The 12922-nt window shown below is 41.8% G+C and overlaps 1 protein-coding gene across 6 annotated transcripts in view; it reads right to left on the reverse strand.

Annotated features, from left to right (window-relative positions):
* The window catches only part of ADAMTS12 (ADAM metallopeptidase with thrombospondin type 1 motif 12), a 351249-nt gene that overhangs the window by 83230 nt on the left and 255097 nt on the right, over positions 1-12922 (reverse strand). For 5 of the 6 annotated variants that reach the window (XM_002714101.6, XM_070056623.2, XM_089312694.1 and 2 more), the window contains 2 exons: positions 11030-11163; positions 2447-2567 (listed from right to left, as the gene is read on the reverse strand). In XM_002714101.6, coding sequence (XP_002714147.3) covers positions 2447-2567; positions 11030-11163 — 255 coding nt within the window. Of the gene's footprint in view, positions 1-2446; positions 2568-11022; positions 11164-12922 lie in introns of all 6 variants that reach the window. The other variant, XM_089312695.1, reaches the window with a different exon arrangement.

Consider the following 12922-nt stretch of genomic DNA (forward strand, 5'->3'; position numbering starts at 1 on the left):
AAATTAGAAATATTTCTCATTGGCAAATTGAAAGAAGGGCCATATTAAACTTAAAATGAGAGGTTTCAATGAATATAAGTCCTGCTTTTGAGTAGCTTATAGATAAAGGAAGGTAAGAATACCTGTAGAGTATTGAATAAAATCAATTTTGTCGCATTTTTATCAGAGTATATATTAGACACTTGCACCAGTGTTGTGGGTGATAGGGAGGGAAACATAATTTTGATCTCAAAGAAGTCTCTGAGCCCATGGAGACTACCTGGAGAAACGATTCCATTAATATTCTAGTCATCAAAAAATTTTAATTTATACTTGAATACCCTGATTTGATATTTACAAAATCAATGTGTACATGTATTAAAACAACACATTCCATTAGAAATACGTACAATAATTAACTATAAATTAAAATTTACAGACTCAAACTGGTATCCATATGAGATGCTGGTGATGTCGGTGGTGGCTTAACCTGCTATGCCACAGCACTGGCTGCTTGTTATTTTTCAATTTATAGATGAAGCCATTCTAACTGGGGTGATGTGAAACCTCATTGAGGTTTTTATTTGTATTTCCCTGATGGTTAGTGATCCTGAGCATTTTTTCATGTGTCTGTTGGCCATTTGCGTTTCACCCTTTGAAAATATGCCTTTCATATCCTTAGCCCATTTGTTAAATGGATTGTTTGCTTTTCTGTTGTTGGGTTTCTTGAGTTCTTAATATATTCTGGATATTGGTCCTTTATGATACGTATAGTTTGCAAATATTTTCTCCCATTCTGTTGATCGTCTCTTCACTTTGTTGAGTGATCCCTTTGCTGTGCAGAAGCTTCTTAGCTGGATGCAATCCCCATTGTTTATTTAGATTTTTATTGCCTTTGCTTCTCAGGTCTTATCCTTGCCTAGGACAATGTCTTGCAGTGTTTTATCTATGTTTCCTCCAGTAATTTTATGGCTTTGGGTGTTAGGTTTAGGTACTTGATCAATTGTGTGTTGATTTTTTGTATAGGATATAAGGTATGGGTCTTGTTTTTTAATTCTGCAAGCAGAGATCCATGCATGAAGAGACTTTCCTCTTTCCATGGAGTGATTTTATCTCACTTGTCAAAGATTAGTTGGTTTTAAGTGCATAGATTAATTTTTGTGTCTCTAGTCTGTTCCATTGCTTTTCAGATCATTTTCAAAAAATCCTCTGCATTCCAATATCCTAAAGCACCCTATACCTATGTTTTCTTCTAGTAGTTTCATAGTTCTTGCCTTTATATTTAAATCTTGACTTCATTTTGAGTTGACTTTTGTGTATTGTGAGACATAGAGGTTAAGTTTCATTCTTTTGTAAGAGAATATTAAAAATCTCAGCAACATTTTGAAAAGATTGTCCTTCCCTTGATATCTGTTCTTGTCACTCCCTTTTATAAATTTTATTTAAGGTACACAAATTTCATGCATTTCACATATACAGATTTAGGAACATAGTGATACTTCCCACTCTACGCTCCCTCTTGCCCATGAAAATCAGTTGGATATAGATGCATGGATTTATTTCTGGGCTCTCTAGCTCTCTACATTTTTCCATAGGTTAATTGTCTGTTTTTATGCTAAGATGTTATTTTGGTTACTGTAGTCTTATAGTTGTAGCATATTTTGAAGTCAGATAGCATCATGCCTCCAGCCTTGTTCTTTTTGCTCAAGGTTATTTTGGCTATTTTTGATTTTTTATCACTCCATTTGTATTTTAGGTTTTGCTCTAGTTCTATGAAAAATGTTATTGTATTTAATTGGGATTGTATTGAAATTATAGAATGCTTTGAGTAGTATAGACATTTTACCAAATTCTAACCCAGTCATGTAAGGTTTAGAGGTTTGCTGAAATTCTTTTGAGAATCACACATACCAACAGTTCCTAGTCATGGAAATTGTTTTACCATGAGTTTTGGTCTACATCTGTTCCCCAAGTTCATTGTTTTTGGTGTTGCCTGATTGTTGTTTAGTGCCCCTACAAAAGAGACACTGGGTTCTGTCATGGTCATAGTCCTGAACAGAGATAAAAGGTTCTAGAGATTTGATGCATAAGCACTAGATAACAAAGTCATCTCTGCACATCCATAATCCCCTCAATAACTGGCTGAAAAGACACACTTCTCCTAGAAATAACTGTGTATAAGGACTCATGATAAACCACGGAGCCCTGAGGGCAAATGAGATGCCCACCTGACCAAGGCCATTCCTGGTCCCTACATCAGTGTGATGTCTCCTGAATTTTCTTGGAAATCAATCCCTTTTCTAAAACCACAAAGAAAGCTTTCCCCCTTTGCAGTGAGGGCTATATTTTATCTTGAATTTTATCTTTTAAGTCAAAAGCCATCTTTTTTTTAAAAAAAAAAACTAGGAATCTATTACCCATTTGTCTGACCTTCCACCTCAGGCCCCTGTCTTTAATTATTTGTTACCAGATCCTTCTTTCTGTTTAAACATCTTCCTCACAGTCTGGCAGGCAGAGCCATCTCCAAGGCACACACCACAGCGATCCTCTGTGGCATTGGAATCAATTTCATAGTCACAGCCAACCATCTGCAGGGAAAAGAGGTTGAGGATGAGCGGCACAGGAGATACCACCCCTGTCTTGACCCGCGATGTCTCCTTTCCCCTTCTGTTTGTTTACAAGTTTGGGTTGGGAGTTACAGAGTTCAAAGGCAATTGTTCGTTTCCTTGTCCTAGTGGAAGCCAGAAGAATAACCAAAGCACCCACCTTGATAAAGAAAATACGGTTGTCCTTCAGTATCTGTGGGGGATTGACTTCACCCCAAATCCACAGTCACTCTAGTCCTTTATATATTAAATGGTGTAGTATTTGCATATTACCTACTCAACCCTCGCAGATGCTTTAACTCATCCCTGGATAAATTATACTATCTAAAATGCAAATATTATCTAAATAGTTGTTATACTGCATTGTTTAGGGCATAATGACAAGACAAAAAATCTGTGCATATTAAGTGTAAATGTAATTTTTAAGATATTTTCCCCATGGTTGATAGAATTTGTGGTTACAGAACCTGCAGCTATGGTACACCAGTGTACTTAGAGGGGAGAGAGGCACACATTGAGTAGGTCTCCAGTCGACCCTGGATCAGAAAGAACACAGGTCCTAAAGATTAACTATGAGTGTCTTAGAATCAGCGTTGGTGGAGCAGCAAGTCTCTTTCAGGTGTGCAGGTTTCATCCCCCTTCACCTCTGCTGAGATTTTCCAGTGACGACTCAATGATTCCACCTGTAAGTTGCTTCCTCACTCCCTTTACATTCCTCACTGGATTTATTATTTTAGATCCCTGTCTGGGCATCAGGTAAACCAGAAACCATGGGAGAAAACTGACTTAATGTGGATATTATTTGTTTCATGAGGATGAAATATCTGACATTCAGCTCCACCGTCAGACCTTTCACAGCCTCCTATAATTACAGACTCGCTGCACTTCACACTTAGGCATATCTCAGCTATCATGACCTTCTTTCCTCCAGCTTCAGGGAAAGAACTGGGCATTGCTCCTCTGGGCCAAGACTAATTTTGCTTCTGTGCATTGGCCCTAATCCCCACTCAGGTTCTAGCTAACCACCCTCCTGAATCAGCACCTTTCACCGTGCACTGGTTGTTTCCCCTCTGCCTGTCCAAATGGCTGGGTCTTTCCCACCCTGGACAAAGAGGAGAGATGAATCTTGGGGTGACCACCTCCTGAATCAGCACCTTCCACCGTGCACTGGTTGTTTCCCCTCTGCCTGTCCAAATGGCTGGGTCTTTCCCACCCTGGACAAAGAGGAGTGATGAATCTTGGGGTGTTCTGTAGCATCAGGTACCAAAGAATCATGTGTGTTAGGTGAAGAATCATGAAATATGTGAACTGCAATCAAAGTTCTCAGTTGCTGCTTTCTTCCCTGGCTACCCAGGAAAACTACACTATATTCTTCCATATTCTTCAGCCATGGTTTTACTTCTTTGTGGAAGAAGAATTGTGTCCAAGTAGAGGCTTTTTTTTTTTTTTGACAGGCAGAGTGGACAGTGAGAGAGAGAGACAGAGAGAAAGGTCTTCCTTTGCTGTTGGTTCACCCTCTAATGGCCACCACAGCTGACACGCCATGCCTGGCGCACCACGCTGATCTGATGGCAGGAGCCAGGTGCTTCTCCTGGTCTCCCATGGGGTGCAGGGCCCAAGTACTTGGGCCATCCTCTACTGCACTCCCAGGCCACAGCAGAGAGCTGGCCTGGAAGAGGGGCAACCGGGACAGAATCTGGCACCCTGACCGGGACTAGAACCCGGTGTGCCGGTGCCACAGGCGGAGGATTAGCCTACTGAGCCACGGCGCCATCCAGGTAGAGGCTTTTTCTTCACCCAAGGCTATTCTCTTTCTAATTTAAAAGCCAGCAACGAACCACTGAAAGAAAGAATGGTTTGAATTTTTAAATATACACTCTGCCAACTAAACAGAGAAGCAATACCTACTCACAAAAAAAATGACTTCATGCCGGTGCTGTGGCTGAATAGGCTAATCCTCCACCTAGCGGCGCCGGCAAACCAGGTTCTAGTCCCGGTCGGGGAGCCGGATTCTGTCCCGGTTGCCCCTCTTCCAGGACAGCTCTCTGTTGTGGCCCGGGAAGGCAGTGGAGGATGGCCCAAGTGCTTAGGCCCTGCACCCCATGGGAGACCAGGAGAAGCACCTGGCTCCTGCCTTCGGATCTGCACGGTGCACCAGCCACAGCACGCCAGCCGTGGCGGCCATTGGAGGGTGAACCAACGGCAAAGGAAGACCTTTCTCTCTGTCTCTCTCTCTCACTATCTACTCTGCCTGTCAAAAAAAAAAATCACTTCATTCCTCAGGTAAAGCATCACTAATATCCTTTAGGTCTAAAGACTGTTACTTGACCCAGTAGAGGCAAATAAAGTCCTGAAAGATTTTTTAAGAACTAAAACTTAATTTTGCTAATTACAAGTGAAAGGACAATGTCCTGGATGTGTCAAGTCTTTGGTGGTTAGGGGTAAAATGCCAACCTTCAAAAGCAATATGCTTACATCAAGCGTGAGTGTCCTCTAATAAGCTGACCTTTACAAGTCATAGTCCAAGTGACCTTCATCCCTCACTGATTTGGAATGAGCCAGGGAAACTTATTCTGAGACATTCATTTTAAAGTGCTTTCTTTAATCTCCAAGAGGGGAATAGATTAAAAGCATGAAAACCAAAGAAGAGCAAGCTAGAAATAAAAATCCCTGGAGCCCAAGCCTTCCTTCCTGAGAGGGGGGGTCACATTTCTCCAGCAATGTTATCCTGCACAATGAAGCGGCAAGGGTTGGAGGAAGGAGACACACACATGGCCCCCGTATGCTGTCTCACAGTAAAGTATGTGGGTTCTTACAGCGACCTCATCTAACTGTCTTCTCCTGTCAGAGAATGTACACAGCACAATCAAAACTATATCAAATAGATAACAGAAGGTCTATGACAGCATTTATCAGACTTCCTTGTTGCACTTCAACAAGAAAGGGGCTCTGAAGGGAAACTAAATGGGCTTTACTTCTTCTTTCATAACAGCTGCTCTGGGCGACAGGATATATATTGTCTCTCTATACACACACACACACACACACACACACACACACAATGATGGCAGCATGGCTTTTTCCCAGTGTGATTCTAAGGGTGCCAAACAGTTTTCCAATGGGCATCAGATTTTGTTGAAAAATCACTTCATTTCTCATCAGATCATCAATTCTTGACCCTGAAATGGTCCCAGCCTCTCATCAAGTATTTAGCTCCCCATAAGTGAATAAGTAATATGTACTCTTACCAATTCTCTATTCTTATATAATAGATAACATTGTTTTACTTTGAAACTTCTCAAGTGAATGACAAATGAAATATCAACTGGTACTGGACCTAATCCACCAGGATTGTCATCATTTCTCTCTAAAGTCCTTGGCAAAGGCAATGACTAGAAGAATGCCTATTTATAGGATGGAATTCATTCCCAGGCAATGACATTTTAAGGGTGGAGATAGTTTGGCCAGAGCTATGCTTAGCCAACAAAACTGGTAACTGCTATTTAACAAATGGTACAGTAGCATAAGGTTCTCCTCACCATAGGTGCTTGCAGATTAAAGTGTGTCACCACCCTCCACTACCCCATGTTGAAGTCCTAACCACAGGTGATTGTGAATGTGGCCTAATTTGGAGAAAGTACATTTACAGATAGAAATTTAAATAATATCATACTGGACTAGGGTATACCCTAAATCCAATAACAGTTGTCCTGACAAGAAGACAGATTTGGAGACAGACACACAGAGAAAAGATGGCCCAATAAATTTGGAGGCAGAAATTGGAGTGAGAAAGCTACAAACCAAGAATACCAGTGATTATCTGAAACCACCAGAAATTAGGAAGGCATAAGGAAGGACTCTTCCCTAAAGCTTTCAGAGTAAAAATGGCCCTGCTGACTACATGATTGCAAGCTTCTAACTGTGAAATAATATATTTTGTTTAAACTGCCCAGCCCTAGAGAATTAAGACTACATTATTTTTTTTTCCATTTAAATAAGAAAACAAGTTCAAAGAGGCTTGGTGGTTTCTCCAAAGTAATATTAAAAATATGATGTCACCTTCTTCCTTAACTCTTTGATGACTCTCCATTGCCATAAAAGTAGAGCTCACGCTCCCTATTATGACTTAAGTAAGGCATCCATGTTCCCTACTGCATCCACTACTGTTTTCCCAAGCATACTGTGCTTTCTCTTCCTCTGTGTCTCACAGGGGATCTCTTTAAGTAGACATCCACTACTCTTTAGACCTTAATGGGAACTTCTAGGGGACATCTCAACCAAACCATTGGCTGAGGTGTCCTTGGGGCACCAGCCAACTACCAGGGTTCTTGCAGAGTCTCCCAGCAAACTGCTCACCATCTGCTCCTCAGAGGCCAAGCTGATTTCTTTTTCCCTACAACTTTATCTGAGTCTAGACTTACTGATACCAGGTCTCATTTTGTTGTTGTGCTATGATTTTTATGTTCTTTTTTTCAGGGAGAGCAAAAATATAATTTTTGTATCTGTAACTTTTGGCCTTTAAGTATATCAAACACAGACTTGGGCACAGTCTTGAGACATGGAGACAAGTGCATCTGGTGGAACTGTTAGCCCTCTTGGGGAATCTGGTTGTCCCCCTGAGAAACCTGTGTAACAGAAATACTCCTGGGCTTGGTCTCTCAGAGCAGGTTTCTGACTTCTGATCTTCGCCAGTCCTAAACTTAGATTCATCATTCATTCATTCTTTATTGGCAAGTCTACGTAAATTAAGAGATTGAGAGATAGAAATTTCTTTTCTTTTTTTTTTTTTTTTTTGACAGGCAGAGTGGACAGTGAGAGAGAGAGACAGAGAGAAAGGTCTTCCTTTTTTTCCGTTGGCTCACCCCACAATGGTTGCTGTGGCCAGCGCACTGCGCTGATCCAAAGCCAGGAGCCAGGTGCTTCCTCCTGGTCTCCCATGCGGGTGCAGGGCCCAAGGACTTGGGCCATCCTCCACTGCACTCCTGGGCCACAGCAGAGAGCTAGACTGGAAGAGGAGCAACCGGGACAGAATCCATTGCCCCGACCGGGACTAGAACCTGGGGTGCCGGTGCCGCAGGCAGAGGATTAGCCTATGGAGCCATGGTGCCGGCCGAGACTATCTGCTGACTCAGCCTCCACTCCCATCCCCAAATGCCTGTACCATAGGAGCTGGCCAAGGCCAAAGCTAGGAGCCAAGAACTCCGAGTCTCCCACGTGGTGGCGGCAGGGACTCAGATACTTGAGTCATCACCTATGGCACATCCCAGGGTGTACATCAGCAGGAAGCTGCAGCAGAAGCAAAGGCACTTGGATGTGGAATCAGTCATCTTGAGTGGTGGCCTTACTTGTTATGCTACAACACTTACCCTTGTGATAACTTTCTAATAAACATGACATATTAGTGTCTATGAAGAGACTTCGAGTTAAAGGTTGAGAGTCTAGAGATGAAACCAAAGCTGATTTGTTGAGGCTCCAGGGATAAAATTAAAGATGATTTATGTAAAAAGTGAGGCAAATGCAGCCTCTGGAGAATGAGAAGCAACATGATGAATGAGTGCAAAGGGCCAAGGCAGAAAAGAAGAGGGGCTCATTTCAAACCAGAGGTCATCACAGGAGAAGCTGCCATAGCTTTGCTCTTATCCCCTGAATTTCACTTTTCCAGGCAAAGGCTGGTTACTTGGAACGCCCCAGGTGCCCTTGTTCCTGGTTTTGGAAGCACACTTTACACACAGTCTGCATCCCTGGGGTCAGCCCTCAACCACAAACTGGTGGGAGGTGGTTGGGATAACTCTGAGTGTACCCTACAGGATCTACTGCTGTTCCCCAGGAGTGACCTCTGGTGGCTCACAAAGTCAACTGGCTTGAGAATATTCAATGGTTTCATTCTTATTCTGCCTCACTTACCCATCCATTCTCTCTCAAAAGACTTACTTTCCCTCAAATCATTTTCCCAAGGGGGAACCCATTCAAAGACAGTGAAGAAAGTCTTCTAGATATAAACAACACTCCAGACATCCCATTGTAGACAATGTTCCAGCTGAGTCTTCAAGGAAAAGTTAACAGAAGAAGACAAGACATTTCATACAGGGAAGATGACACAAGTAAAATCATGCAGTCAGAATAAAATGCATCAACTTAGAAAATTTAGAAGACAGGATTATGGGGTATAAGGACAAGGACTAAATAAGAAATAACCAGATGCTCTGAAAAGAGTATATAATAATGAACCATGAGTGTCTTACTGTAGAACACCACAGACAACCACCTCAGCATTTTGAGCTGAGGTATAACAACAAAAATTATGTTCCAAAGGTATTTAGGTCAAAGTGGAGAATTGCCTACACAGAGAGCAGGGACTCCAAGCTTCTTGAGGGCAGGCACCAAGTCTCGTCCACTGCTATACTCCTAGTATAGTGCAGTGTATGGCCTCCAGAAGCATAGAATGCATTTGCTGTACTGAAGAGCAGTTGAAGATGAGTGCAGAAAACTTATCAGCCGGCACTGCGGCTCACTAGGCTAATCCTCTGCCTTACGGCGCCAGCACACCGGGTTCTAGTCCCAGTCGTGGCGCCGGATTCTGTCCCGGTTGCCCCTCTTCCAGGCCAGATCTCTGCTGTGGCCAGGGAGTGCAGTGGAAGATGGCCCAAGTACTTGGGCCCTGCACCCCATGGGAGACCAGCAAAAGTACCTGGCTCCTGTCATTGGATCAGCGCGGCATGCTGGCCGTGGCGGCCATTGGAGGGTGAACCAACGGCAAAGGAAGACCTTTCTCTCTGTTTCTCTCTCTCACTGTCCACTCTGCCTGTCAAAAAAAATAAAAAAAAAAAAAAGAAAACTTATCTAGGCAAAAAGCAATGGGTTTTAAACTCAGGCACTAGTACTGAAAAATATTGATAGGTAGATTTAGGGAACACTTAAGAAAAATCAAAAAGATATTGTGAGAATGATGTGCTTGAGAATTTAGGCTTTGATTAAAGAGAAAAATGATGTAAAATTATCTATATAATACATACACATATAAAGTATATCATAATTATTAATAATGGTAATTGTGGCATTAATGGTGGTGAAGTTATTAGAGATAATGGTGATGATGGTACTGGTGATAGGAATGGTGGTGGTAGGGAGTGGTAGTGATGGTAGTGGTGATGATGGTGGTGGTAATGAGGTGGGTGATGGCAGCACACTGACCAATTAAATACAGGAGCATATTTGAGGTGGAGCCAAGAACGATTTGCTAGTTTTTGGACTGTACATCTACATAGATGATTTTAGCATCATTTCAGGAAGTATAATAGGAAAGCAGGTTGAAGTAGGAATGGGTATAAATTTGATTTAGGAATGTTAAGATTAAAGTAACTGTTAAGTATTTGAGGGCAAAAAGATTAGATCTGGTGTTCTTGAAAGAGGTGTGGCCCAGAGCAATTGATTTAGAGGTGTTCACCATGTGACTGGGATGGCCAAAATGAGAGAGAGAACGAACGAACGAACGAACATACAATGATAGTTCAGAACGATGAGAGAGCTAATTGATGTCAGGTAGGATATGGCCAGGTAAGGCTAAGTATTCAGTTGGGATCAAAGATAATAACTTCATAAGGATTGAGACTCAGAAGTTGGAATTTTTATCTCAAGAACTGCATAGTAGGCTGATGGTAGGATGAAATTGGTTGTGGTTGGGATGATCCAGAACAAAAATCTACCAGAAGGTTAAGAGGAGAATTCCAGGGATCAGCTAATGTTATGGACCGTGGCATCTGGATATTTGAAATGGATATTAAGACAAGGATATGCTGACTGGGAGAGAAAACAAGGAGTTGAAGTCAAAGAACTGGTTACCAGGAATAAGGGGGAAAGACATGGATGGTTAATAGGCCTAAGAGAGTAGGTGTCAGAGTGAGGTCCCAGTGCTGCAAGAGGCAGGAGAGGGTGGCTCACCTGCTCAAAGATTTAAAAGCATATTTTGTGTCATATATGTGACGGGAAATAGAAAATATGCTGAAAAGTCAAAGTTTAAATCTCAATTTTTGATAAGCAAGTTTACGAGAGTTCTGTATAGTTTTAAAAATTGGGTCAGTTTGAACATTTCCTTTATAATAAAACTTTCAAATCTAAGAAGTCAAAATGTGGTCAAATATCATAATTTTGAAATAGACAGCCAAGCACATGAATGTAAAGAATTATTTTCATATCCACAAAGAAGATAAATTAAATACTGTATACATTTTTGTTTGAGATTGTATCTTTCCATTTCTATACTTGTTCAATTTCCTTTGAAAAAATGGTAATAAATAAATTAAGAGACTTGTCTCACAAACCATAAGGCCATAAATAAAAACCAGACTTTTAAATGCCATGAAATTACAAGCTTAGATTATCTAACACCTTGAGTTAATAAAATCACACTTTTATAAAGTTATAGATTAAAGAAACATACCCAATACCTTACATATGCCATTAATACAGACATTTCTGCTGTTGCCACCTTCAAAGCAAGGAGTACCATCAATGACCGCATCCAGCATTTTCTCAGAAAATTGGCCATCTATGGGTCGGCAGTAGAGCTCACAAGGATGTGCTGAAGTGAGAAAAAAAAAAATAGATAATCCTTGCAAGTTAGCTTTCCATCTCAGCACCCTTCTTCCCTCAGCATTCCTTTGCACTCAGTACCCTTAAGTGTAATTTAATCAGGTGACCCCATCTTTCATCTGCTGAGACCCATGCTGAAATGCCTGCTCATTTTTCAGTAAAAAATTTTATAATTAATTACATTTGGAATATTACTTTATAAAGCTATACCTTTTGTTATACATGCTGAGACCCTTTAATCCAATATTGAATTGTGCTTATCAAAAAAGGCACAGATCATGTGGGATTAGCCTAGAAAATAAGCATAGCTATCCAGTGGACTCTCAGGTAATTGGCTCTAGGGTCTCCATCCTCTTGGATACCCAAATCTCCAGATACTCTATCCATAAAATGGCACAGTGTTTGCATATAATCTAGGCAAGCCTTCCTGTATACTTTAAATTCACTCTAGATTACTTGCAATATCTAACACAATGGAAATGCTATATAAATAGTTGTGATATTTAGGGAATGATGACAAGAAAAGAAAATATGTACATGTTCAGTACTGACAATTTTTTGTAAAGATTTATTTATTTATTTGAAAGGCTGAGTTACAGAGACAGAGGGTTAGGGTAAGGGTGAGAGTAAAGAGTGAGAGAATGAGAGAGTGAGAGATCTTCCAGCTGCTGTTTTACTCCTCAAATGGCCACATTAGCCAGGGCTGGGTCAAGCCAGTCTGAAGCCAGGAGCCAGATTCATCTGGATCTTCCACCTGGGCAGCAGGAGCCCAAGCATTTGGGCAATTTTCTGTTGCTTTCTCAGGCATATTAGCAGAGAGCTGAATCAGAAGTAGAACAGCTGGGACATGAATCAGCACCCATATGGGATACTGTTGTAGAAGGTGGTGGCTTAACCCACTGTACCACAATGCTGGCTCTAGTGTCTTTTTTTTTTTTAAAGATTTATTTATTTGAAAGTCAGAGTTACAGAGAGGCAGAGGCAGAGGCAGAGGCAGAGGCAGAGGCAGAGGCAGAGAGAGAGGTCTTCCACCCATCGGTTCCACCCACCACTCCCCAAATGGCTGCAACAACGGCCCGATTTGTGTGGATCCAAAGCCAGGAGCCAGGAGCTTCCTCCAGGTTTCCCACATGGGTGCAGGGACCCAAGGACCTGGGCCATCTTCTATTCTTTCCCAGGCCATAGCAGAGTGTTGGATCAGAAGTGCAACAGCCAGGACTTGAACAGGCGCCCATATGAGATGTCAGCACTGCAGGCAGTGGCTTTACCCACTACACCACAGCACCAGCTCCTCTAAGAGTCTTTTTGAATCAGTATTTTCTTTTCTTTTTTTGGTAAAGATTTACTTATTTACTTGAAAGGCAGAGTTATGCAGAGAGAGGAGAGGCAGAGAGAGAGAGAGAGATTGGAGAACTCCCATCTAGATTCACTTCCCAAATACCCACAAGTGCAAGGGATGGACAAAGCCAGGAGCTGGGAGATGGGAGGTAGGAACTCAAGTCTGTTGTGGGAGTGGCAGGAACCCAATTACTTGAGCTATCTCTGGTCTTCATCAGCAGGAATCTGGAGTCAAGAGCTGGAGTTGGCACTCTAATATGGGATATAGGTATCTTGATTGGCATCGTAATGCAAGGCCAAAACCTACCCTGAAGGATCAGTTTTGTATGCCTTTGTAAATGAAGATAGGTTGATCCACAGCAGAGGAAACTTCACTTAATGAAATATATACCCACACATGTGTATATGGA

Source organism: Oryctolagus cuniculus, chromosome 14, assembly GCF_051225735.1.
Source record: "Oryctolagus cuniculus isolate XC-2025 breed Fujian yellow rabbit chromosome 14, ASM5122573v1, whole genome shotgun sequence".
Classification (NCBI taxonomy): Eukaryota; Metazoa; Chordata; class Mammalia; order Lagomorpha; family Leporidae; genus Oryctolagus; species Oryctolagus cuniculus.